Source organism: Falco cherrug, chromosome 5, assembly GCF_023634085.1.
Source record: "Falco cherrug isolate bFalChe1 chromosome 5, bFalChe1.pri, whole genome shotgun sequence".
Lineage (NCBI taxonomy): Eukaryota > Metazoa > Chordata > Aves > Falconiformes > Falconidae > Falco > Falco cherrug.
Window position 1 is genome coordinate 30,825,727 of NC_073701.1, and position 22,649 is coordinate 30,848,375.

General features: G+C 46.6%; 1 protein-coding gene across 3 annotated transcripts in view; it reads left to right on the forward strand.

Annotated features, from left to right (window-relative positions):
* STAB2 (stabilin 2) overlaps positions 1-22,649 on the forward strand; it is an 88,605-nt gene that overhangs the window by 65,114 nt on the left and 842 nt on the right. For 2 of the 3 annotated variants that reach the window (XM_027799422.2, XM_055710592.1), the window contains 22 exons: positions 689-772; positions 873-1,019; positions 1,411-1,536; positions 1,915-1,974; positions 2,513-2,689; positions 2,770-2,859; positions 3,659-3,805; positions 5,032-5,088; positions 5,527-5,650; positions 6,690-6,839; positions 8,636-8,740; positions 9,141-9,248; positions 10,432-10,625; positions 11,618-11,759; positions 12,114-12,247; positions 14,064-14,229; positions 14,454-14,560; positions 15,223-15,342; positions 16,118-16,276; positions 18,344-18,451; positions 20,939-21,067; positions 22,173-22,289. In XM_027799422.2, the coding sequence (XP_027655223.2) occupies positions 689-772; positions 873-1,019; positions 1,411-1,536; positions 1,915-1,974; positions 2,513-2,689; positions 2,770-2,859; positions 3,659-3,805; positions 5,032-5,088; positions 5,527-5,650; positions 6,690-6,839; positions 8,636-8,740; positions 9,141-9,248; positions 10,432-10,625; positions 11,618-11,759; positions 12,114-12,247; positions 14,064-14,229; positions 14,454-14,560; positions 15,223-15,342; positions 16,118-16,276; positions 18,344-18,451; positions 20,939-21,067; positions 22,173-22,289 (2,751 nt within the window). The remainder of the gene's footprint in view (positions 1-688; positions 773-872; positions 1,020-1,410; positions 1,537-1,914; positions 1,975-2,512; positions 2,690-2,769; positions 2,860-3,658; positions 3,806-5,031; positions 5,089-5,526; positions 5,651-6,689; positions 6,840-8,635; positions 8,741-9,140; positions 9,249-10,431; positions 10,626-11,617; positions 11,760-12,113; positions 12,248-14,063; positions 14,230-14,453; positions 14,561-15,222; positions 15,343-16,117; positions 16,277-18,343; positions 18,452-20,938; positions 21,068-22,172; positions 22,290-22,649) is intronic. The other variant, XM_027799423.2, reaches the window with a different exon arrangement.

The window sequence follows — 22,649 nt, forward strand, 5'->3', positions numbered from 1 at the left end:
CACCTTTTTGGAGACTGGCGATAGTAATTCTCAGCTTACCGCGAGCCTCAGGACAGCACGAATCTGTACACTGGTTTGCTAGTTCAAAGACTCCTATTCTAGCTTCCATTCTGCTACATGGTAGGTGGATGGCTTCCTCTCGCTTGAGCAGAGCTCTCTTCTTATTTCAGTTTGTCCATGGTCACTGCAAAGTGCCAGCAATACCCAGGGTCCATTTGTACCTCTAATAGTAACTAATGTACTCATAGACACAAGCAACCACGTAACAGCTAAATACCTGTACAAACACATGCATATTATCCACTCTTGCCTTTCTAGAGATGAAAGTTTGTTCATCCTCACTAGCCCAGGAGGGAATAGCCCTCCCCATCTCCCTATGCTTAACGTTTGTTGCAAGCTTTCCCTCTTCTCTTCATTACTGCAGAAGAAACCGAGATTTGGCTACAAGCTGAGAAGAGAGAAAAATCTCCCGGTTCATACCTGTAGGCAGAGGTGACAGACAGGGCTAGGAAGAAACCTCTACACCATACAAGAGGGTTTCTCTCACCCTTGCACTGCACGGAAGGGAACCCAATGCACCGCAGCGACAGGGCTGCAAGCGCCACCACCCCACACAGCAGGGCTGTCCCCACTGCTGGGTGGCAGACATTAACAACTAATTGCTGCTTTGTCCTCTTAAATTTGGCAGGCCTTGTCTATCAGAGATATTGCAGGCCCTGGGCCCTTCACACTGTTCGTACCTCGCACGGACGTACTAAACAGTGACCCACGAGTAAGTAAGAAGGGCAGAAGTTCTTGGTAAGCTGACCGTGAGGTTTGGGATTCAGTTGCCTTGGTCAACTGCTTCTCAACTCCTCCTCTTTCTGCTGCAGGTCAAGGACTGGATTGCCAAAGGAATGATGGCTCAGGTCCTCCGGTACCATATGGTGGGTTGTGCCAGTCTATTGTACAACGACCTGACCGCGATCACCAACATCACCTCTCTCCAGGGGGACCCAATACACATCAGCTACTCCCAGGTAACAGAGCATGAGGCAGCAGGGGACAGAATAATAACACAGTCTGCTCTCATTCAGCTTCTTTTAAAAGCTGAATGGTTCCCACACCTCCTCCAATGCACAAAAAGAAATAAATAGCATTAAAAGAAGGTTGCCCGTTCAGCTGAACGGCATTTATCTACTATGCCAGGAGTGGAGTTGTACAGCCCTTGCTTTGACATACTGTTTTCTGCTCAGACTGGTTTCATGAGCATGATGAGAGTTTGGAAAAGCAAAGAACAACTTACTAAAACTGAAGCTACTGTTCGCTGCAAAGAAAGGGTGATCCAGGCTCACCATGTCAAGGAAATTTGGCATCCGCCTCACCCTCCCACAAGGTTCCACAGGAAAAGTGTTTTTGTTGCCTTTCCAGAACTCACTGATCTTGAACAACAAAGCTGAAATTCTACTCAGAGATGCTGTGGGCACAAATGGTGTGATCCATGTCATAAATCAAATTCTGGTCCCATCACATATGCAGGATTTCCCACTTAAGAAGGTATGTGCAGCTCATTGCCTTTCTCAGCCCAGGGGCTTTTCCACAGTTACTCTTAGATATATAAACTATGAAAGTCACAAAAAAAAAAGTGATACTAAAAAGACCTTATACAAACAACATGTGACACTGCATAACAATATAACATATTATATATGCATATATATGCATAATATAACATAATAATGTTATATTTAAAGTTCATTCAGGAATTACAATTATAGTAAAAACAGCATAAGAGGACTTCTGCACAGGGCTTTTACAGTGGCTTTGATTTCATAACAAGAAGTGACTTTCAGGGGAAAGCAAGCTAATATCTGCTTTTTAAATACCCATGTAATGTATTTATTAGATAAATTACTGAACTTCTTTTCTTTGTAGGAAAGCCTTAAAATGGTTGCAGCCAAACACGGATACATACTGTTTAGCAGTTTGCTAGAGGTAAGAACACAAGAGACAGCAGCCATTGGGCAAAGGATTTAAACCCTTTTTTGAAAGACGAAAGCACAGACATGGCACACAGCATCACTGGCAGAATGGTGTTCAGTGGAGCCAAAGGGCTCGCAACACAGTACCCAACAGCCCTGGTCACCGCGTGGTCCCTCTCCCAGAGGTGGGAGGATGTCAAGCAGACTCACAGCCACCTTTCCTCTCACCACTCAGCGCCATCCTACTGTATATCATATTACATGGCCAAGGTTTAACCCAAGTATGACTTTTTGAGCCCAAAGCTGGGCCATCAGCCTGGGTTTCAGTGGGAAGCCCTAGGTGATAAAGAACTACTGAGAATTCAGTCACACAGCTCAGCTTGGGCAACTCAAGTCAGGCACCTGGTTTTTGAAGTCATGGTATTTTCAGGCCGGTGGCCGGGCAGCCCACAGGCCACTGCATCCCAGTTACACCACACATCCACCCCGTGAGGCCAACATCATTTTAGATGGAGCATTAATCTTCCACTGCAATTTTTGGTACGTTACAGAAAAACAACCTGCTTGGGCTGATCAACGATCCTATTCACAAACCTGTCACGCTCTTCTGGCCGACAGATGCAGCCATCCGTGGGCTGCCACAGGAGCAGCAGGACTTCCTCTTCAAGAAGTCCAACACTGACAAACTGGTGCAGTACCTCAAATTCCACATTGTCCGTGATGCTGCGGTAAGCCCTCACTTTTTAGGAGCATTGCCATGTCCAAGGCACACAAGCCCAGACATGTGCATCTCCCGTTTCCTTCCCAGGTGCTAGCCTACGAGCTCCCCCGCTCCACCTCATTGAAGACTCTGCAAGGCTCCAACCTCAGCGTTAGCTGTGGGGATAACAGAGAGATTGTAAGTGTTCACTCTGCCAGCACACATACCCCTTGCCCTAGCTACGAGATCCACTCGTGCAGACCCCAGAAAGGGTCACTGGCACCAAAACTCAGCCAGTTTTCACCAGTCCATGCCAACAGCCACAAAAGCAGGGAAGCCAGCCCAACAAATTCAGCAAACTAGATGGTTTGCAGGACTATGGAGCTGTCATTTTCTCTGTTGTAAGATGCTATTTGTTCAAAACAGCTCTCAGTTACTTCAAACCTGAAATACCAGCACATTTTAACTTCTCCTGCAATGAAATACACAATGGAAAACCGTTAAGATGAACCTGGATTTGGCAGAAGCCTCAGGAACACAGCACCTGCTTGCAAACTCTGGTTTGTGAGAACTTAGAAGCTAAGATTGCAGGCATGCACACAGCCTGTTAAGCCAGAACAATGGCACATTTTCCTTTGCAAATGTATCAGGTCATACCTGGAGAGCATCTGCCTCTGAAAACATGACTAAGCCTAAATGTGCATAAGGTAAACCTGTGGACATAGGGCTGGCATACTCTGTCCCTCGCAGGAAAAAGGTCTGCCCATCTGCAAGGTTATAGCATTCAGCTATAGCAAGAGAGCTCCCCAAACTGGATTTCAGCCCCACAGCCGTCAACATTACTTACAGGATAGTTTGACACACCATATTGCACCAAGAGCATTCCTACAGGGGGAGGATTGTGCCCAGCTCCCATTCCAGCCCTGGATTCAGCCTGGCCCCAAGGAAGAGCGGCTCATGACTTGTCATAAACACCTCTCCCCATCCCATCCCTTAGGGCGCCCTTTTCCTGAACGACAGACAGTGCAAGATAGTGGAGCGGCAGCTGGAGTTTGACGGGGGCATCGCCTACGGCATCAACTGCCTGCTGACAGACCCCAGCCTGGGGGGACGCTGTGACAGCTTTTTCACTGTGGATTTCATGGTCAGTCTCCTTTTTCATTCCCCCACCCTGACAAAGACACAGCCCGAGGGCCAAACCCTGCTCTCACGGAGTCCAGGGCAACACTTACAGCAGCTTTAGCACTATTGAGATTGAGTCTCACCACTTCAAGCTGGCTTCATCTGCCGCCCTGGGCAGAGCTAAGGTTAAGACGCACAGCACAACACCCGAAAGACATGCAGCAGACACCCTGAATCCACTCTAAGCAACACATGGGATAAGCAGTTTCAGTTAGACCAGCTCAGCCAGCCCTGCCCTGTTTGCAGTGAGAACAGTACCTTACAAATGCAAGCATAAATCTGAGCAAGGACAGATCTTCCTATCGTGCTTTTAAATTAGTACAAATTCACACTATGAATTTGGTCATACAGATTGCATTTGCGCAGCTCCCAGTTACAAAGGAACAGTGTTGTTGTCCCAGTGGCACAGGGTATTAAGGACACAAGACAGAGAACTGCATGGTCTGGTAGCCAGGCTCTCAGTCTCTCACATCTCTCGCTTTCACAGAAAAATCCTTTAACAGGCCTGAACAAGCACTGGTAGTGCAGAAGAAGTTTCTCCATTAACTTTGAAGGGTCCTACAAACAGGAGGCTTTGGAACTCATTTTGAAGTGGTTTCAAGACTAAATGTACTTCAGGTTTTTTCAGATATATGAAAAAATTACCTAGAAGTAAAAAAAACCTTCATGTAGTCTGTCTAAAAAAAGGTTATTGGAATTTATATTTCAATTATAAAACCAACACTTATGTGTATCCCATCTGCTCAAGTTACCTTTTGTTTCATGATTTTATTAAATGAAATTAAATAGAAATAATTTCCTTAGATCTGGTCAGCACTTCCCGAGAAGTAACCATTTCCCTCTACTTCAAATTAGACGTCCAGATCTGATGTAGCCCATGTCAATATTCATTTGAAGAATATTCACAATCTCTTCCCTGCTTGTTTAAATCCAGAGCAAAGTTTCTTCGTCCAGAACTTGTATTCTGGTATCAAAACTATTTTCTTGCATTTCGTGGCACTAAATAATGTAACTAATCGTCTCTTCTTTCCCCCAAGTTTTTTATAATCTTTTTCAAGTGTCATAAGCCTACACTTTTCTCTGTTCATACTTGCTGCTCTCATAAAACAGACCTTTTGTACATGTTAAATAGCCTTTTGTTGCCATTGTTTTAATATACTTTTTTTTCTTTTCCATTTTGTACAACAGGGGCATTGTGTTAGCTGTTTCAGTAATTCTAAATGCCCGCCGGGGACAAAACCAAAGGTAATGTATTAAAATCTTGCATTTAAGCCATCTAACCTGCTCTTTGTACTCCACACAAGCAAACTAGAATAAGCTGCTTTGAAAAAATGTAGAGAGAACCCTCAACAGTGAAAACACACAGGTGATGCTATAAAGGACAAAGCTGACGCTGAGCATCGTGGCAGGGGATGTTTGTTGGGCTCGCACAGCAATCCACTGTAGTGAGTGCTTCGGCTGGCGTTGGAGCAGCCCCTCCATCCTCATTAACGGTGCTTGGCAAGTCAGGAATCAAAGAGAAGGTGGGGGCCTCACACTTGCACTCTTCGTTTTGTGTACGTCACATTTTGATTCGATGTACATCGGAGACTGTGATTCAATGGGGGAAAAACCCAAACCTCCACATAGCACTCATCTCCCTGTGTTTTCCTCCCTCTCTGTGCTGGCACATGCAATGTCCAGGAAGGGATCCACTGGTGCACGTACGAGTCCTACGGGCTGCGGAGGGGCGGCTGTCGTAGGAACTGCTCTGTGGTCATCCACACGGCCAAGTGCTGCAAGGGCTACTTTGGGCCAGACTGCCAAGGTAGGACCACCCCCCTCCCCACCACCAGCCCACGGCCACCCAAGCATGCTGCGTAGGGCCCAGCTGGCTGAACTGGGAGAGCTGGGAAAGGGGGCATCAGGAGACACCAGCTGCAGGACAGGGGAACTCGGCTGCAAAAGCTGAAGTACACAGAAAGTGTTACTGGTTTTACTCTCCAAATAATCTCTTTTTCACATTTATAGCAAGTTTTAAACTCGGTGCTAGCAGCAAACTAGGTGAATGTTATAGAGGGTAAAGACTGCCCTGCTATCACCAAGCCTAGCAAGTCAATCCATCACCAGCTAAAAGTCCTTTCAACACAGGCATCAGGTTCACACCAGTGATACCAGGACACACCAGAGACACAGCGTGTGGTTCCGCAGCCACTTGCAAGTGCACATACCTGCAGAATGAGCTCAGAAATGGTAGCTCTGAACAGCTGTGAGACAGCTTAAGCAGCTTTATCTCCAGCTGTTTGTTAGCAGACACTAACAAACTGTGTGCTCCTTCACCTGCCAGCCCCACGGGGAACAGGACTGAGGCTCTCACCAGGGCAGGGTCAGGATCTATGCTGGCAGACAGGTCCAGGAGGGACATGTACCCCTGCCAGCTTGCACAGACACATGCAGGTTGCATGCAATTTTGGCCAGCCCAGCCTGAGCCACCCTTTGGGCTCACCCCGGCAGCATGCAGGCGCATGGAGATGCACAAGCAAGGCTGGGCTTGGGCAGGGGCTGGGCAGTGCCGTTCACTGACGGGTCCGAATGAGCAAGCAGCCAGGTAACAGCACTCACAAGCCAGGGCTGGAAGGGTCCGCGACACCTTTCTGAGAGGAGCTGTAACAGCGTATCAAGGAATTTGGAGCCCAAAGCTTGCAGTCACAAGGGTCACAGCTGCTTTTACATGTCCCAGCAGGGATGCACTTACAGGCATTTCTGAGTTCAAGGATTTTCATAGAAAAATAAATAATAAACCATGACAATAAATAAAGATGCTCTTGAGCTAAAAAGCCACTTTTTTTTCTCTTTAAACCTTTCAGCTTGCCCAGGGGGGGCAGAGACCCCATGCAATAACCACGGCTCCTGCGATGATGGGTACACTGGGACAGGAGAGTGCCACTGCAACAGCGGCTTCAACGGGACTTCGTGTGAGCTGTGTTTGCCAGGCAGATATGGCTCCAGCTGCAGGCGTATGTTTGTTTCCTTTCCATACTGAAGCCCATGTCAAGCCTAAACTATTTTGTCAGCATTGAGGTTTTAAGTAAACCAAGAAATACTTCCCACTTGCAACACCAGTATTCCTCCTTGGTGCCTCCTCACACAGAGGGACAGCAGAAGGTCTCAGAAGGGAGGAGAAGGCAGGGGGCAGAGGCTTACATAGCTTTCTCTGCAGGGCTCCTCCTAGTCTTATATGGTACATAAGTAACAGGGAACAGAGGCAGAGCCTCCGTCAACAAGTGTTTTTGGCTACAGCATAGCTTTCTCCCCTATCTCCATAAATTTTAAGACAACATTTTAGCAATGTGGTTCCTCAAGGACTGCAGGAAGACAAGGCCGTGCACTACTGCAGAAAAGAAAAAGGATGCTAAGATGAAGACAGCTTGTGAAAAGGGACAGCAGCCAAGAATCTGCTCACATAATCCACTTCACTGTAGTTTTAAATATCAACTAGGCAGAAGCAGGATCAATATCACCCTTTAAACCTAAATGTTTTCCCAACTTAAAGCCTTCAGATGGGAAGCTACAACGTTAACCCTTCCATCCTAACTGTGTGCAGCTGTAGCGCCCATGAGGCACATGATGGGGGATTATAGGCTAGGTACCCTTGGAGTGTAGGCAAAACAAGCCTAGACATCAATGCTCAGGATTACACCTATGTACATCCATTTCATAGCACACCATAGCATAAACTGTGTCAGCTGCTAGTTTGAAACCCACATCATGGTATCTAACAGGAAAATAGTTTAACAGTCCCTTCTTTTTGATGTATGTCAGCCAAAAATTAGATAACAAGGTTAAATGAAATAAAGCCATCAGGTGAAGCTCCTTTTCACCAGGACAGGTTTTCACAGGACCAGTTCCACCAATCCCACATCATTTTCCTCTTTAAACAGCAATATTTCAGGAGTAGAGACAGAGTAAGAAAGGATACTACCTCATTGCATTAAAAACAGAAAGCCATCGATAATTCCTTAGAAAGAACTAATCATGAAACTCATTGCATGGTCCAGAGGCGGGGGAATCACACACAGATTAAATCAGACCCTCATGCCTCAGCTTGCAGGGCACAATATGTAACACCCCATATATAAAATGAATCCTGAAGGTTTTAACCATAAAAATACCTAAAAGCTTAAAAAAAAAACATTACAGATAACTTACCCATGTTTTACAGCAAAGCTCAGCTCACTAACCTCTTATGTGGCTTCCTTACTCAGATCTTCTTCCACACACCCTACTTGTCCCTGGCTTCCCCACACCTAGCAGCTGCTGCACATTAGGACAGGATCAGGCTGGGTCTTCAGCTCAGCCATTAACCCCTTCCTGCCACAGTCCTTTGTGAAGTTTGCTACTCTACCACAATGCAGATCAATACTCATTTTCATTTTCAGAGACACATTGAACTAATGCCAGTTATAAAATCATAGGACCACAGGATAATTGAGGCTGGAAGGGGCTTCAGGATGTGCCTAGTGCAACCCCCTGCTCAAAGCAGGGTCAGCCCTGAGCTCAAACCGGGTTATTCAGGATTTATCCTGCCAGGGCTTGCACATCTCCAAGGATGGAGGCTGCCCAACCACTTTAGACAGTCTGGTCATCTGCTTGGCTGGCCTCATGGTGAAACCCCATGTGGTTAGACTTATTTAAAATATTGCTGGATAATACTGTGTCTAAACTGATGGTCTAGGTGATGTTTCAGTAGAGAAAGATTTTCCTCTTCCCCAAGAGCAGCTCTGTAAGTGATCCTTTTGCATTCCTTTTGCAGCCTGTGAGTGCAAGACCAATGGGCAGTGTGATGAAGGATATTCGGGAACGGGACGATGTTTCTGTGAAACAGGATGGACTGGCCGGCTGTGTGAAACCAAGCTAGGTCTCTGCCTCCTCTCACTGCACTCTGTCACTTGGAGCCATGGGTTGAAAGCACTTGCAAGCCAACAGGGGGGTTGCATAGAGAAGAAAGAGAAAGGGTTAATAACACCAGAAACCCTCAAAGGATACTAAAGGACTTTGCTCTGGACTGAGAACAAGTCCCATTACACACCTCCTCCATCTCCTCCTTCGTGAAATGGGGACATGAGTGCCTACCTCCCCTGTGGAGGGGCTTCGGGCTATGTGAGGGAAGATGTCATGCAAGAGTTAAGCAGTCAACAAAATATTCTCACAGGTTTTCCAGATAGCAAGACTGATACGAGGGCTTTTCTTTCTGCACAAAACAAGGGCGTTGCAATATAAATAGCACCTTCATCCCAGCTGTTCTGCCTTCCCCACAGCTCTGCCACCCGCGTGTTCCCCGAGCTGCTCCGCCAACGCTGTCTGCACTGAGAACAACACGTGTCAGTGCAAGCCATTTTACAACGGGGATGGGATCATGTGCACAGGTGGGTTCCCCCTCCCCCCACAGCCTGCCACCAGAAAGCAGGTTGTCGCCTCTTGCGCATGCACACGCATGCAGCTTCTGTCCCATATGAAACGCTGGCTATCAAACCTAAACGCTTCCACAGAGCAGCAAAAGAAACAACTTTAGGATATGTACGGATCAGGTGCTTTGAAGCCGGTGGCTGACTTCACCAGGCTTCACAGAGCAGGAGTAGCAGCAAGAAAGGCGCTTCTGTTCAGCAGCTGGTTTGGAGGCAGCAGGGTTTTAAGCAAGGTTTCCCTGACAGGATTTTCTTTGATGATCTTAGGCAAGGCAGTTCCCTGGAGCACCCCTGCAGAAACATTCTTTCTCAGCCAGGTCTCTTGTGTCCTCCAAAGTCACCCTGGCCAGAAGCCTGCAGGGTGGTGCCCTATCTCTTAAATTAAAGGCATCCTGACAAGGGCTTTAAAGCCCTAAAGGATAGCCTCCACACAAGGTCAGGAATGCCTCAGGAAACTGAAACAGGTTTTTGTCCCAAACAAATTTTCTAGCATTTTTAGCGTGCCTTAACGTAGAGGAATTATAGAGGACTGTATGAAAAGGTTATTTGTAAAAAGTTTGTGATGATTGGTAAAAACATGAGGTATGACATGTTAAAAAGAAAAAAAAAAAAGGAGGGGAATTGTAGAGGAATGAAGCTGGGTTAATTAATATTGATAACATACAGCTGTGGGCTGGCTTCAGGGGCGGAGGGTTGGCTGATGTAGACAAGGTGCAGCTGTTGCTGGTTCTGTTAAGGGGTTGGGCAGCCAACGACAAGAGAGCAGCCGAGGGAGAAGCAGAGAGAAGAGTAAGTGAGGGTGTCCTAGATGAGGAGAGACTAGGAGAAGGCAGCAGAGGGACTGGCATGAAGACTATGCTGGTATGTGACGGTAAAAGATCTTGTTGCAGCTGGTAGTTTGGAGAGTGCTGTGACAATTGGAGTAAGTACCGAGTCGGATGGAGGGGGAGCAGTGTAGTCTGGCCTCTGGAGGAAGGAGATACAGCACAGACAGTAGAATATGACCAACGGTAAAGCCTTATTGCAGCCTACTTGTTTGATTGTGCTGCAACACCTTGAAAACACTGGAGATTGTTTGTCCCTCTATGAAGAACATCCTCTGTAAGAGCAGACTTTACTCACCTGTTTTCTTTTCCCCGTACAGCTGCAGACCTTTGCAAACAAAACAACGGGGGGTGCCACAAGGCAGCCGAATGCACGCAACTTGAGGTGAAAGTCTTCTGTAGCTGCCAGAAAGGATACAAAGGAGATGGCTTTACATGCCTTCCAATAAATCCTTGTGCTGATGGGTTCAACGGAGGCTGCCACGAGCATGCCATTTGCACTGTCGTAGGACCCGTAAGTTGAATGATTTCAGTCACCAGCAGGGAAGTCCAAGGTATTTCTTCCTGGTGCCAGCAAAAGTCTTTTCTCTGGCTGGATCACATTCCATACCTCTCAAAGTCTCAGTTTTACAAAACAATCTTTATATAGCTCTAGCCTTCATTCCACATCAGTTTGGTATCCTGAGGGGTGACAGTTTGACATCTGTTCTCTAGGGAAAGGGGTACTACAGCAGGTGGGATATCTTACACCTGTAGTTTTTCTGTCCCTTTCTTAGCTCTCCCTGAGTGGATATCCATATTTGCAAGAGGAGTTTGTTGGACCAAAACTAAACATATTTTGGTCACTAAACCTAGGGACAGCTGGGAGAATAGTGTCACTTGTTGGTTGGCCAGACTCGGCTTAAAAAGCTCTGCAGCCACGTAATACAAAATCCTTGGCCCACACGATCTAGCATTTGTCCTAGTGCTTTCAGGATCACCTGTCTGTTCCATTTTGGTGGCTTGCCTGATGTGTCTTCCAGGGGCTATCCAGAAAAGCCTTGCTGCTAATTTGTTCCAGCTACCAACCATCACAATCCCTGGATGTCACCAGCTCCAGCTGGGTTTACAGTTCTCATTTTATTACTATCAGTGGGCTGTTAAATTCTTTTCATGCTTCCATGCTCAGTCATTTAAATATAATTTTGATAAGTTTGCCATCCATTTTTGTTAATTAAGTGTCATATAATTCTCCAGTGCATGTTATTAGCTTTGTGGATGGAATTATGCTTTGGTATTAATTCAGCAAAGCACCCAAGTGCATGTGTAAATGTTTTGCTTAGAGGAATAAATGTCAGTGCCAGTTTGTGGTCTGTTGAATCACAGTTGTCAGTAGCAACTTTCCTGTTTGTGCGTTCCTGGCTATATCAACCAAAATTTTTCCAATAGTTCAGAATGTTGCTCAAAATACCACTTTTATGTCAGCTAAGTACTCGGCCTGGCCTTTTTTATTCTCTTTCTGACCAGGACAAACGCAAGTGCGAATGTAAAAATAACTACATTGGTGATGGGCTGAACTGCTCAGTGATGCAGCTCCCTCTCGACCGCTGCTTGCAAGACAACGGGCAGTGCCACCCCGACGCTGACTGCGCCGATCTCCACTTCCAAGGTGAGGATGGCACACCCATGCACGCCATGGGACAGGGACATCCTCATCCCTGTGCCGCTGCGCTGAAGCCAGTGGCCAGGATCCCTGTCTGTAAGCTCACTCAGTCTTCTACCTATGTCCCCTCGAAACAAGGAAACAAGAAGATTAAAGTTAGACCGTGTGCTTACATGCTTTGCAACACCAGACTTGTGAAGCAACAGATGAGGGCATTCCAGGTGGGAATGTTACCCCTAAGGGATCAATCTGTCCTAACTATCTTTCATAAAATTCATGAGTTTTTGTACGGCACAGTTGACTCTGCATCCAGACATGGAAACCTCTTCAAGAAGAGCTGGTTCTTCTCTCTCTTTGCAGATACCACGGTTGGGGTTTTCCACTTACGGTCCCCACAAGGACAGTACAAAATGAGTTATGAGAAGGCAAAGGAGGCCTGTGCCAACGAGTCAGCCACCATCGCTACGTATAACCAGCTGCTGTATGCGCAGAAGGTGAGGCAGCTTCACGGTGGGAGGAGATCCCCAGAGCTGGCCTAGCCGCGGCGTAAATGGGGAGGGAGGAGCAAGGGGGCTGCTCTGTGCTAATAAGGTTCCTTTTCCTTCCTTTCCTCCCCCATGACACAGGGTATATTTCGCTGGGAACAGTTTTCAGACTGTATTTGTTTCATGCCTGCTCATACAGCACTGAAAACAGTGGCCGAGTTCTTGTTTCCAGTAATAGTGGCATGAGATGGTAGAGTCAGACTTAGAGTGTTTCAATGGGGGTTTTACTTATTAGCACTTCTTAAAGAAATGTAAACTTCTGAATTATAGATATATATATATTTTAGTGTAAGGTTCCAGGAATCTTTTCCCTAAATGTTGTTAAGTTAGAATACCCATTTCCATATTCTTTTCCTTGAGGGTGTTACAGACAATGTATGGCTGGTGCCAGTGGGATGAGCATCGCTCCTTGGGTTTGTAAAACTTGTTTTAGAAGAGTTGGTCAGACTGACTGTGCCTCTCTGGCTCCTTCCATCGGTGAAAGGAAGAAAGATGCCCACCATTTAGAGACACCTTTAGCAAAATGTGAGGGATGGGCTACAGCCAGCACATAAGGCTCCTTCTGCTGCCCAAGGAGATACAGATTGCAGCCAGAGCTGCATGTCCCCTGTGCTTTGTAGTCTAAATATTTCACCCGAATCATAGAATTGTAGAATCATTTAGGTTAGAAAAGATCTTAAAGATCAAGTCCAACCGTTAACCCAAGACTGCTAAGTCCACCACTAAACCATGCTTCTAAGCACCACTTCTACAAGTTTTTTGAATGCTTCCAGGGATGGTGACTCCACCATGTGCCTGGGCAGCCTGTTCCAATGCTTGATAACCGTTTCGGTGAAAAAATTTTTCCTAATATCCTAAACCTGCCCTGGTGCAACCTGAAGCCACTTCCTCTTGTCTTATTGCTTGTTACCTGGGAGAAGACACCTACCCCCACCTTGTCTACAACCTCCCTTCAGGCAGTTGTAGAAAGCAGTAAGGTCTCCCCTGAACATCCTTTTCTCCAGGCTAAACAACCCCAGTTCCCACAGCTGCTCCTCATAACACTTGTGTTCTAGATCCTTCACCAGCTCCCTTGCTCTTCTCTGGACACGCTCCAGCACCTCAGTGTTTGTCCTGTAGTGAGGGGCCCAAAACTGGACACGGTATTCAAGGTGCAGCCTCACCAGAGCCAAGTACAGGGGGACAATCACTTCCCTAGTCCTTCTGGCCACACTAGTTCTGATACAAGCCAGGATGCTGTTGGCCTTTTTGACCACCTGGGCACACTGCTGGCTCACGTTCAGCCGGCTGTTGGCTGGCACCCCCAGGTCCTTTTCCTCCAGACAGCAAAGTCAAGCAGTGGGGCTGCCTCCAGCACGCCTGGGGACTTATTTTCTGTGTTGAGCTGCTTTGTCAACCCTTCCCACACTGACAAAAGGTGAGCTGGCACACAATGATATTGTACATCCCTTTTGGCTTTCACGCTCACCTCCGATCCTGCCTGGTTTGGGGTCAGGGAAGCTTTTCCCAGGAAAGGCTCCTTTGGTCCATACGAGGAGCCGCTGACTTTCAGAGCAGCCCCTGCCTCCCCATCCCCTTGGCGCAGAGCTCCACCCAGGGCAGGCTGCAGGACTGACAGATGGACAGAGCCCCCTCAGCAAGCGTGCTGGCAGGTTGGGTGCTGCCTGAGCACCCAGGGGGGTTGTTCATTTCATCTGCAGCACATCAGCCCCACCACGCAGCTCTTCACCCTGTGTTTTTCCCCTTACGGCTGTGCTGACTGCAGGCGAGGTACCACCTGTGCGCTGCCGGCTGGCTAGACGGTGAGAGAGTGGGCTACCCGACTGCCTTCTCCTCCCCAAACTGCGGCTCCGGGTATGTCGGCATTGTGGACTATGGGAGAAGAGTCAACCTGAGTGAAACCTGGGATGTCTTCTGCTACAGGGAGAAAGGTAAGAGGGTCCTTTGCTGCATCCCTCTACGCAAAGGGGAGCAGCATCCCTGATATTGGTTCCTTGGGTCAGCCACAGGCTCCTAGATAAAACCTGCAAGAGACTCTGTCCCTCTTAACTTTAAAAAAATAATAACCTGTTGCCTGCAAGTTGTTTTTCAGCAGCCTAAAGCCTTCTCAAAAAGGGCATCTGTCCATGAAACTGTCTGTGTTTGTACCTTCCAGAGGTGAACTGCACCTGCAAGCCAGGCTACGTGGGGGACGGCTTCTCCTGCAGCGGGAACTTGCTGCAAGTGCTGATGTCCTTCCCAACGCTGACAAACTTCTTGTCGGTACGGCCCACGGCTGGCACGATGCTGGGGCGAGTGAGCAGAGCGAAGCAAGTTCTGCCGCTGGGGTGTATCTCAGTGTTTGCTTTATTAGCACAGCAAGCACAGGTAACAACAACACACTAGCAAAGCGAGGTGGAGTGATCTAAATGTGCACCGTCAAAATCAGAACATAGGTGGTTTTTTTTTGTTGGTGGTGCTTTTAATTATTGGCTCCAAAGAGGTTGCAGATTTCTAAAATTCATTTGGAAATAAAATGCTGCTGCAGGTTTAGCTTAAAGGAGATTCTGTGCACAACTGCTCCCAGCTTTTTAAGCATCACAAGAATGCGGTGCTTTGTAACTTTATAGAATTGCTGCTGGGGAAAAGCAAAACATTAAAACGGTCCTTTTCTTGCCACGACTCAGAAAGGCATTATATGTATAAGCAGCCTCACAGACAACAAGGGCCCACCTCCTGAAAGTCAATTTAAGATATGCTCATCAAATCAGCAGCTAAAACTGGGTTTTGAATATGAACTTCTTCTGTAATGTCACTCCAGAGCTGCTTCATGGCTAATAACAGAAAGCTTCTTTGTCATTATTCATATAGTGTCAACTTTTCAGCTCCCCATACAGGAGCACACAACTGTTCTTTATTAAAAGCTGGATTTTGTTTCTGCCTAGGACATCATGGCTTACTCCAACAGCTCTAGGAAGGGGAGAGATTTCCTGCGGTACCTCATGGACCTGTCAGTGCATGCCACTCTCTTTGCTCCAAATGATAGCGGGTTAAGGGAAAATGAGGTCCGGCCTTTTTTTCTTTTTCCTTTCGTCATTTTAATAACACCTTTTAAACAGACATTATGGGTTTCTGTATCCTTGTGAAATTTAGGTTTAAAAAAGAATAATCTTAGTATTACATGACTTCTGTGTAACCCCGCATAGTTTAAACTGTTCTTCTGAAAGAGGCGAGTTCATCGCTTCCATCTCACTTCCACAGCTGCGAGTGCAAGGTTATCGAGTGTACAAAGCACTACAGAGTTTTCCATTGGGGATTTTAGTTATGCAGTTACAAAGGAGTCTGCCTGAGATGAAGTCTGTTCTGGCTTATTAACATCAAGCACAGTTATTTGAAGAAAGCTGTGCACAGCTTTGGTATTTCCCACAAATACATTAAAGGCATCTGTTCCTAGCTTCGCTTCTATGCTCATCCCTTTTTTCTTTCCTTCAATCAAATATTGACTCCAACAATTTGCATGGGTTTATGCCCTGGCTTGCATCATCAAGCTGTTTGGAGAATCTCTGAGGCTCATCACTTCAGGTCATCATACAAAAATGTAAAGTCCTTTGTCCCACCAGAAAGAAAGTACTGCCTGCTGTGGGCAGCCATCAGAGGCCAGCAGGGACAGAAGATCCCACTGTCTGCATCCACCTCTATGGGGTAGCCTCTACCCCATATTGCACTTGCTGCAGCATTAATAGCAAAGGGGGAAGAAGTTTACAGGCACTTATACTACTGATAAAGCCAGAGGATTAATAAGATCAGCTAACATTCCATGCATTTTGCTCTCATTTGCAGACACTTTCTGGGCGAGACATCGAGTATCATTTATCTAATGCCAGCATAATGTTTTATGAGGACTTGACCAATGGAACCACTCTTCTAACTCGTCTAGGGGAAAAACTCCTCATTACAAACACCAAGGGCCAGGAACATCAGGCCCCCACCTCTGAACAGGTACCTTTTTAACAAACCTCTCATCTCTGCTTTTCCCTGCCTTATGCTATACCCTGTAACTGGGTGACACACTGATCTGGAGAGCAATTCGGTAAGGTTATAGCGGGCAGCAATGAGAGGCTGAATGCTGACTTCAGAAGGGTCCTTCCTGCCCAGAGGCTGCAGGATAGCAGCTGGCAAAATTCACATTTACACATTTGCAAATGGCCAAGATCTGACCTGCAGAACTCGAAGGAAGCTGTTCAGGTGGCCTGCAGGAAGGGTGGGATGGGGATACAGCCATCATTCAACCTTCTCCCAGCCTGGCAGGATTATGGGAGATGGCAGTGAAATAGGAGAAAAGGTGAGAGCAGCAGATTATCATTAAAGAAAGGTGCTGGAATTTGTAAAATTTCTTGTTAACTTTCTGGGAGAGGTAGGAGGTGCTAGCACAGCCTTTCTCAGAGCAAAAGCTGACAGAACAGTGGTTTGCAATTTTTATTACTATTTCAGTTGTTTTAAAATGCAAAAATTGGTATCCTTTTTGCAAATTGCAAGCATCCTTTGACATTTTAGGGGAATGTACCCTTTGAAAACACACCCAACCTCTCATTTTTCGTTAAGGAAATACTCACTGCCTAAGCCTTTCACATGACCTCTGTGACAGCAACACCTTGAGACTGAGGTTGGGACTCTGCTGCAGGTGATGTGGTGTAGTTGAATGCAAGAATAAGAAACCTGCATCTGTGGGCTTGCAGGACCCAAGGAAAGTTGAGTGCCCAACATGCCACCTGTGTGTGTGGAGGGGGCAGGGATTTTCACAGACACCAACAAGAAAATAGATGCTGCGGGAAGAAGCACACAAATGACTCATTTGCTGCCTTTGCTCCTTTCCTCCTTCCCCCTTCAGGTGAAACTCTTAACATGAAAACTACTTGTATATTTTTAAAACCACCCTATACTGCAAATCCAGTAATCACATTATTAAAGTATACCCTCATGAGAGATTGGGTGCATCAGCACAAGGCTTGCCTGTCTCACTCACCAGCATGCCAGGAGCTCTTTTGGATCACTTTGATATAATCTTTGAGTTAGAACACATTCTTTTTTTTAAAAAATCCTGCTTGTTTCACAACTAGCAAGCCCTCTGTTCCCCTGGCTGCAGCAAAGCTTGGCAGGGTGTCAGGGTGGGAAGGAGAGGCGACAGCCATATCCCAGCACATCAGGTCAGAGAACACAGGGGTGAGGGAGAAGGGAGGACATGGGGTCACATCCACACCACTTTGTGGTGCACCACAGCTGAGCCCTTTCCTCCCTGGGCGCAGAAATTCACTGAGTGCTCCAGCAGCAACAAACCACCTCATACCAGGGGCAAGAGCAGGCAGCAGCTCCTGGTTCTGCTCACAGAGGAGAAACCATTCTACTAGGATGCAACCTAAAGCAGAGTTTACAGTAGCATAGCTATCACGGAACCCATGCTCCCAAAACAAGACTCAGGACCAGCCCAAAGCAGTCAAGGACTCCCATTACCAGCAGAATTTAGAGAAGTGTTGTGGTGGCAATGATGGATTCTGTCCCTCTCCGTTCATGATAAGCTGCCAAATGGGACCATATCCCAGCTCACAGATGCTATGCCACCAAATAAACCATGGGCAGCAGCTCCTCATCAGTGCTGACCCAGCTCTCAAGCCAGCAAACAGTGCAAGTGGCATCCTCAGCACAGAAAGCAGCAGCGATGGAGACAGACTGCAGGCAGCCTGGCACTTGGGAGTAACAGCACTCCTGGGCAGAGCCTGGCAATGGCACAAACATCACAAATGCCTTTATTTTAAAATATATATTTAAAAAAAAGTATAAATAAATGCCTGAAGGCAATATGCAGGTAACAATGATGGCTTCTTCATGCACAGGAGAGCCATGAGCAGTCTGGGGCCATCTCAGGCTGATGTCCAGGGAGGCAGCAGTGTAAGCCCCCATGTGAATTCTCTCTGCATCAGTAACTGAGGTGCAGAAATAGTCTCAAGGTTTATTTCAGTCCCAAAGGGAGGAGGGTCAAGGCTCAGTGCTTGTTGCTTTTTTTCCTGGTAGAGCGAGATCAGATATGTGGATGGGACTCCTATTGTTCAGTGGGATATAATCGCTTCCAATGGGATAATCCATGTCATTTCAGAGCCTTTAAAGGCTCCACCAGCACCTGTAAGTACACAGGGACTTGTTTGTTTGGTTTTGGGTGGTGGGAGGGGGCCATGACTTGTATCATCCCAAACTCATTGCTGGCATTCATATATTCCTCTAGTTTCTCTCACGCATATGCAATTTCAGTTTAAAAAGTTATGTTGAAGGAAAATTACAAGTTGAGAACAAGACACCAGTGAAGCTTGTTCAAAATGCTTCTGTCTGAACAAGTTCTTCCCACATTTTTTATATATATATATTTATATAAATAAAATAAAACTCCATTTTATAAACAGAGCTCATTTTTGTAATGGAGGTTTTATAAAGCTCTGTTTCAGTTCTTCCAATAAAATCTTTCAAGCTTCTAAGGAAAATTTTTTACTCTTGGCTTTCTGTTCATTCCTATCCAAAAGGACAAGGTGTTTTGAAAATAGATATTTTTTGCCTGCGTGAATTCCTGCAATGATCCCAGTTATCCAATTATCTCTCCCATTAGAAAGACCAAAGCAAACAGTGCGTGGCAGAAGAAAGGATGCCATCCTTTCCTTGGGGGCAAGCCGAGTTAGCAGCTGCACTGCTTCAAGCTGCAATCAGAATGGTACAGGGCCCAGCAGCAGGGAGGCAGGAACATAATTCTGTTTAATTCCTACCAGCAAAGCTTACTGCATTGTATGAGAGGGAGGAAAAACATTTTGTCCACCTGCAGTGCAACCGCGATATTTCACAGAAGCGATCCCTGCTCCCCTGGGAGAGATGTGCACCAAGCACCTTTTTTGCCAGCACAAAATATTTTCTTTAACAAAGTTAAGTGTTCAGCTGTGTGGTGTTAGCACTCCCCAGCTCTGTTCCACGCAGGGTACTCTGTGACAGCCCAACACAGGCTCCAGCTGACCTTGCAAGACCACCTACTACTTCCTTAATCTGAAAAACCTCCCTTCCGTCAGGGTAACTCATTCTGATCCTTCCCTCTGTGCACGGGAGGGGCCTCATGTTCACAGCCCATCCACCCCAGCTCCAATTTTGGAAGTCGCTAACCTCCTCAGTCCACAAGATTAATCCTACTGATACCCCATTTCTCACCTTCATTTTGTTCTGAGCAATCCTTTCTCCTTTACAAACCAGCCTTCTCGTTCCTAGAAGCTTGGTAATACGCCTGCACAGTCTCTGTTCACAAAAATCCCTTGCAGCCTACAATTCTCAGAAGTAGGAAATGACACACTTGGGTAAAAGCATAATTACTGCCTGAAAATGATTCAAAATAATAGGCAGTATCTGTCAGTCTACAGCAGCGTGATATTATAATCTCTAAAATAGCTTTCACATGCTAGAGGACAACTAAATATTTTCTAATAATTAGCTGTCCAGCTGCACCCTGTAAATTACTTTGTTTTCTAAAAAAATAAGTGAAGAGAGCTTATCTATTAAGACAACAATGTGATTATTTTTGCCAATAATTAGTTTTCTAGGCAGGAGGCCACAGAGTTAAGCCATCACATGAAAAAGCAAGAATAGCAGCACCTTCTACCCATTTCCAGACTTCTCCTCACCTCCCAGACTGCCAACAAGAACCATGGGCTTTGGGATGCTGCAGCCCGAGTGGCTGCATGCCCTGGGATGCCAGAAATTTGTCACCCTCAAGCTGACAGTCACCTTTATATGACATCCATCTGTCAGGCCACCGACCTGCAGAAGGCAAGGCAAAGCAAAGCCAGAGTCTGGAGGCGTTTCTCCCCTTTAGATTAAATCCAGATCACATGAGAATTTCTTTCGGTCCTTTGCCTACGTATTTATTATTTAGAAAATATTGTATACAGTTACTTGGATTGGCACTTACCCGCTTGGCCGAAGAATGATTTCGGGTTCAAGGCATTGCATGTGCTGAGGCAAAAGGACCTGCAGCGGGCGGGCAGGCGCTGGGTGGCCGGCAGAGCCCAGCCCCGCACACCCTCCGCACGGGCTGGCAGCCCCTCTCCCCAGCGATGAGATGGGCCTCAGCGCAGATGCAGTTCGGTTTGAACCCTGGTAAGCTGAGCTCAGAGGATGGTATGGCTGCTGATGGCTGGCAATAACCAACACCCCCCGGGTGCACAAAGCAGAGGGGAATGAGCTGGAACCCCTGCAGAGCCCTCTGGGGTTCATACCACAGGTTTCCGAAGCTGCTTAAAGGCATTTGGTGCCCATTTCTCCTCCTCAGGCCAGTGAGGTTTCAGCCTCATCGTAGCCTCTATTGCTGCTTCGAAAAACCTGACCAGAAAAGATCATGCAGGCATGTTCCGTAATTTCAAAAACATAAGACAAACACTGTACTAGAAGCAGTGTCCAGTACCCACAATGTAGTCACTACCAAAAGGCCGCACTTGGCCGTCTCTAGGGTACACGTACAAGGAAACCGGAGCACAGAAACCGTTGAGGACTAGGGCGTATCTCAAAGGGGCGCTGCGTGTGCTCCAGCGCTGCAAGGTGACCAGTCACCACATGTAGGTCGCTCACCGTCTCTCTTGCTTCCAGGCTCCTCTCCACACCGGTGCCGGGACAGGAATATTCTTTGGCATCTGCCTAGTTACTGGAATTGTGGCTTTTATTGGATATTCTTACCTCAGGTTCAAGAAGAGAAACACAGGCTTCCAGCACTTCAAGGTAGGTGGCAAACAGGAATGCAAAGCATGGCGGCAGCGCTTCCCCAGACCCACCACACCTCCCAAACTCACAGCCTCCTGCTTCTCCTTGCATTTTAGTAAGCTAGAAACACTCCCAATCACTTCCCACTCAAACTGTTCACGCTGAGACACAGAAAAAGTGGAGATGGCTCACACGCTTCTCTTGGGCACAAGCTTACATTTGCCTGCTGCTCCCCCAGACCTCTCCCTCCAGGGCGCCCGATGGGCTCCTGCTCTCACAGATGCTTCCAAAACCAAGGACTGGCCAAAAGCCTGTTTAACTACATAGCATCAGTACAGAAGACTTTGCTCCCCCAGAAAGTTCACCTTTAGGGAAGCAGGTAATTAGCCACTGAAAGGACACCTGTTCTCTTCCTCCTCCTCCATTACATTGCTAATGATTTTGCTACTCCGGAGGTTGAAAAGTTTGATAGGGAAAAGGCCAGATTCCAAAGAGAAGCAAATTGAAATGACCGCAGAATTGAAAAGTGCAGATTTTTATACTGATGCACTCTCATGCTTGCTTTCTCTTCACTAAAACTCAGCTAGCCTCATGCAGCATCACGATGATGCGAAACCAGCCAGCAACAGCCAAGCTACTCAGAGGGGTGACAAAAAAAAAAAGTTACAAAGTACACAAGAATCAATCCAAAAGAAAGTCTACCTAGAAGTAACCAGAAATCCCTTCCTATTTGAGCCCCTGCATGTAATGGGAATCGTCTTCTAGAAACAAAACACAGGAGTCATGAGCCAGGGGGAACACTTGTATTTTTATGTAGTTGCAATGAACATCCTCAGGACAACCAAGTACCTTTCACCCCAGGCACAACACCATGGCAACACCTTCTCTCCCCATCTTTGCTGAGGCTTAAAAATAATAAGGGAGAGGGCGAAAAAAGATACCAGTGTTAAGCAACCTGAGATAATACAACCACGCAGAACAGTTTATCCCCAAAGACACTGATTTAGAGGATAAAGCCAGTCCAGTCACAACACTGCAGCCGTTGGCAGTGAAGTTAAGTGCCCCACCTAATGCACCGTAGGAGGAGGATGGATTTTAAGCAGGTTTGTGTGATTTTATGTAGTCAAAAGATGACACTGACGTAACATCACTGGACAAGCCACAGTCTTCAAATATCACCAACCTCTCATATGAAAGTTCTGCACTGACTCCACCAGAACCTACTCATGATCTTTTCTCAGTAAGTGTGCATTTTGATTTGAGATTGAGACACAACTGAAATAATGGTAAGAGGGAATGACTTTATGAAAAGAAAAAGTCTAGCTGGAAGAAAAAAAAAAAAAAAGAAAAATTCAGGAAAATTCAAGTTCTAGCTTTCCTGTCTCACCACTGCTAGCAACTGGGTAGCCTCACTTGTAGAAAAATTGAGGCTGTGGTCTACAGCTGTATCTCAAATCTACCTTCAAAGCCAGCTGAATTAAACTGGACTTCAAATGCTACTGGATGCCAGTGATGTGTCTATACAAACTTAAGCAGCTTTCCAATTTTGTCTTCTCCTTGCTGCAAAGGCAGCCAAGTGCCACACTAGCACTCCAAAGAA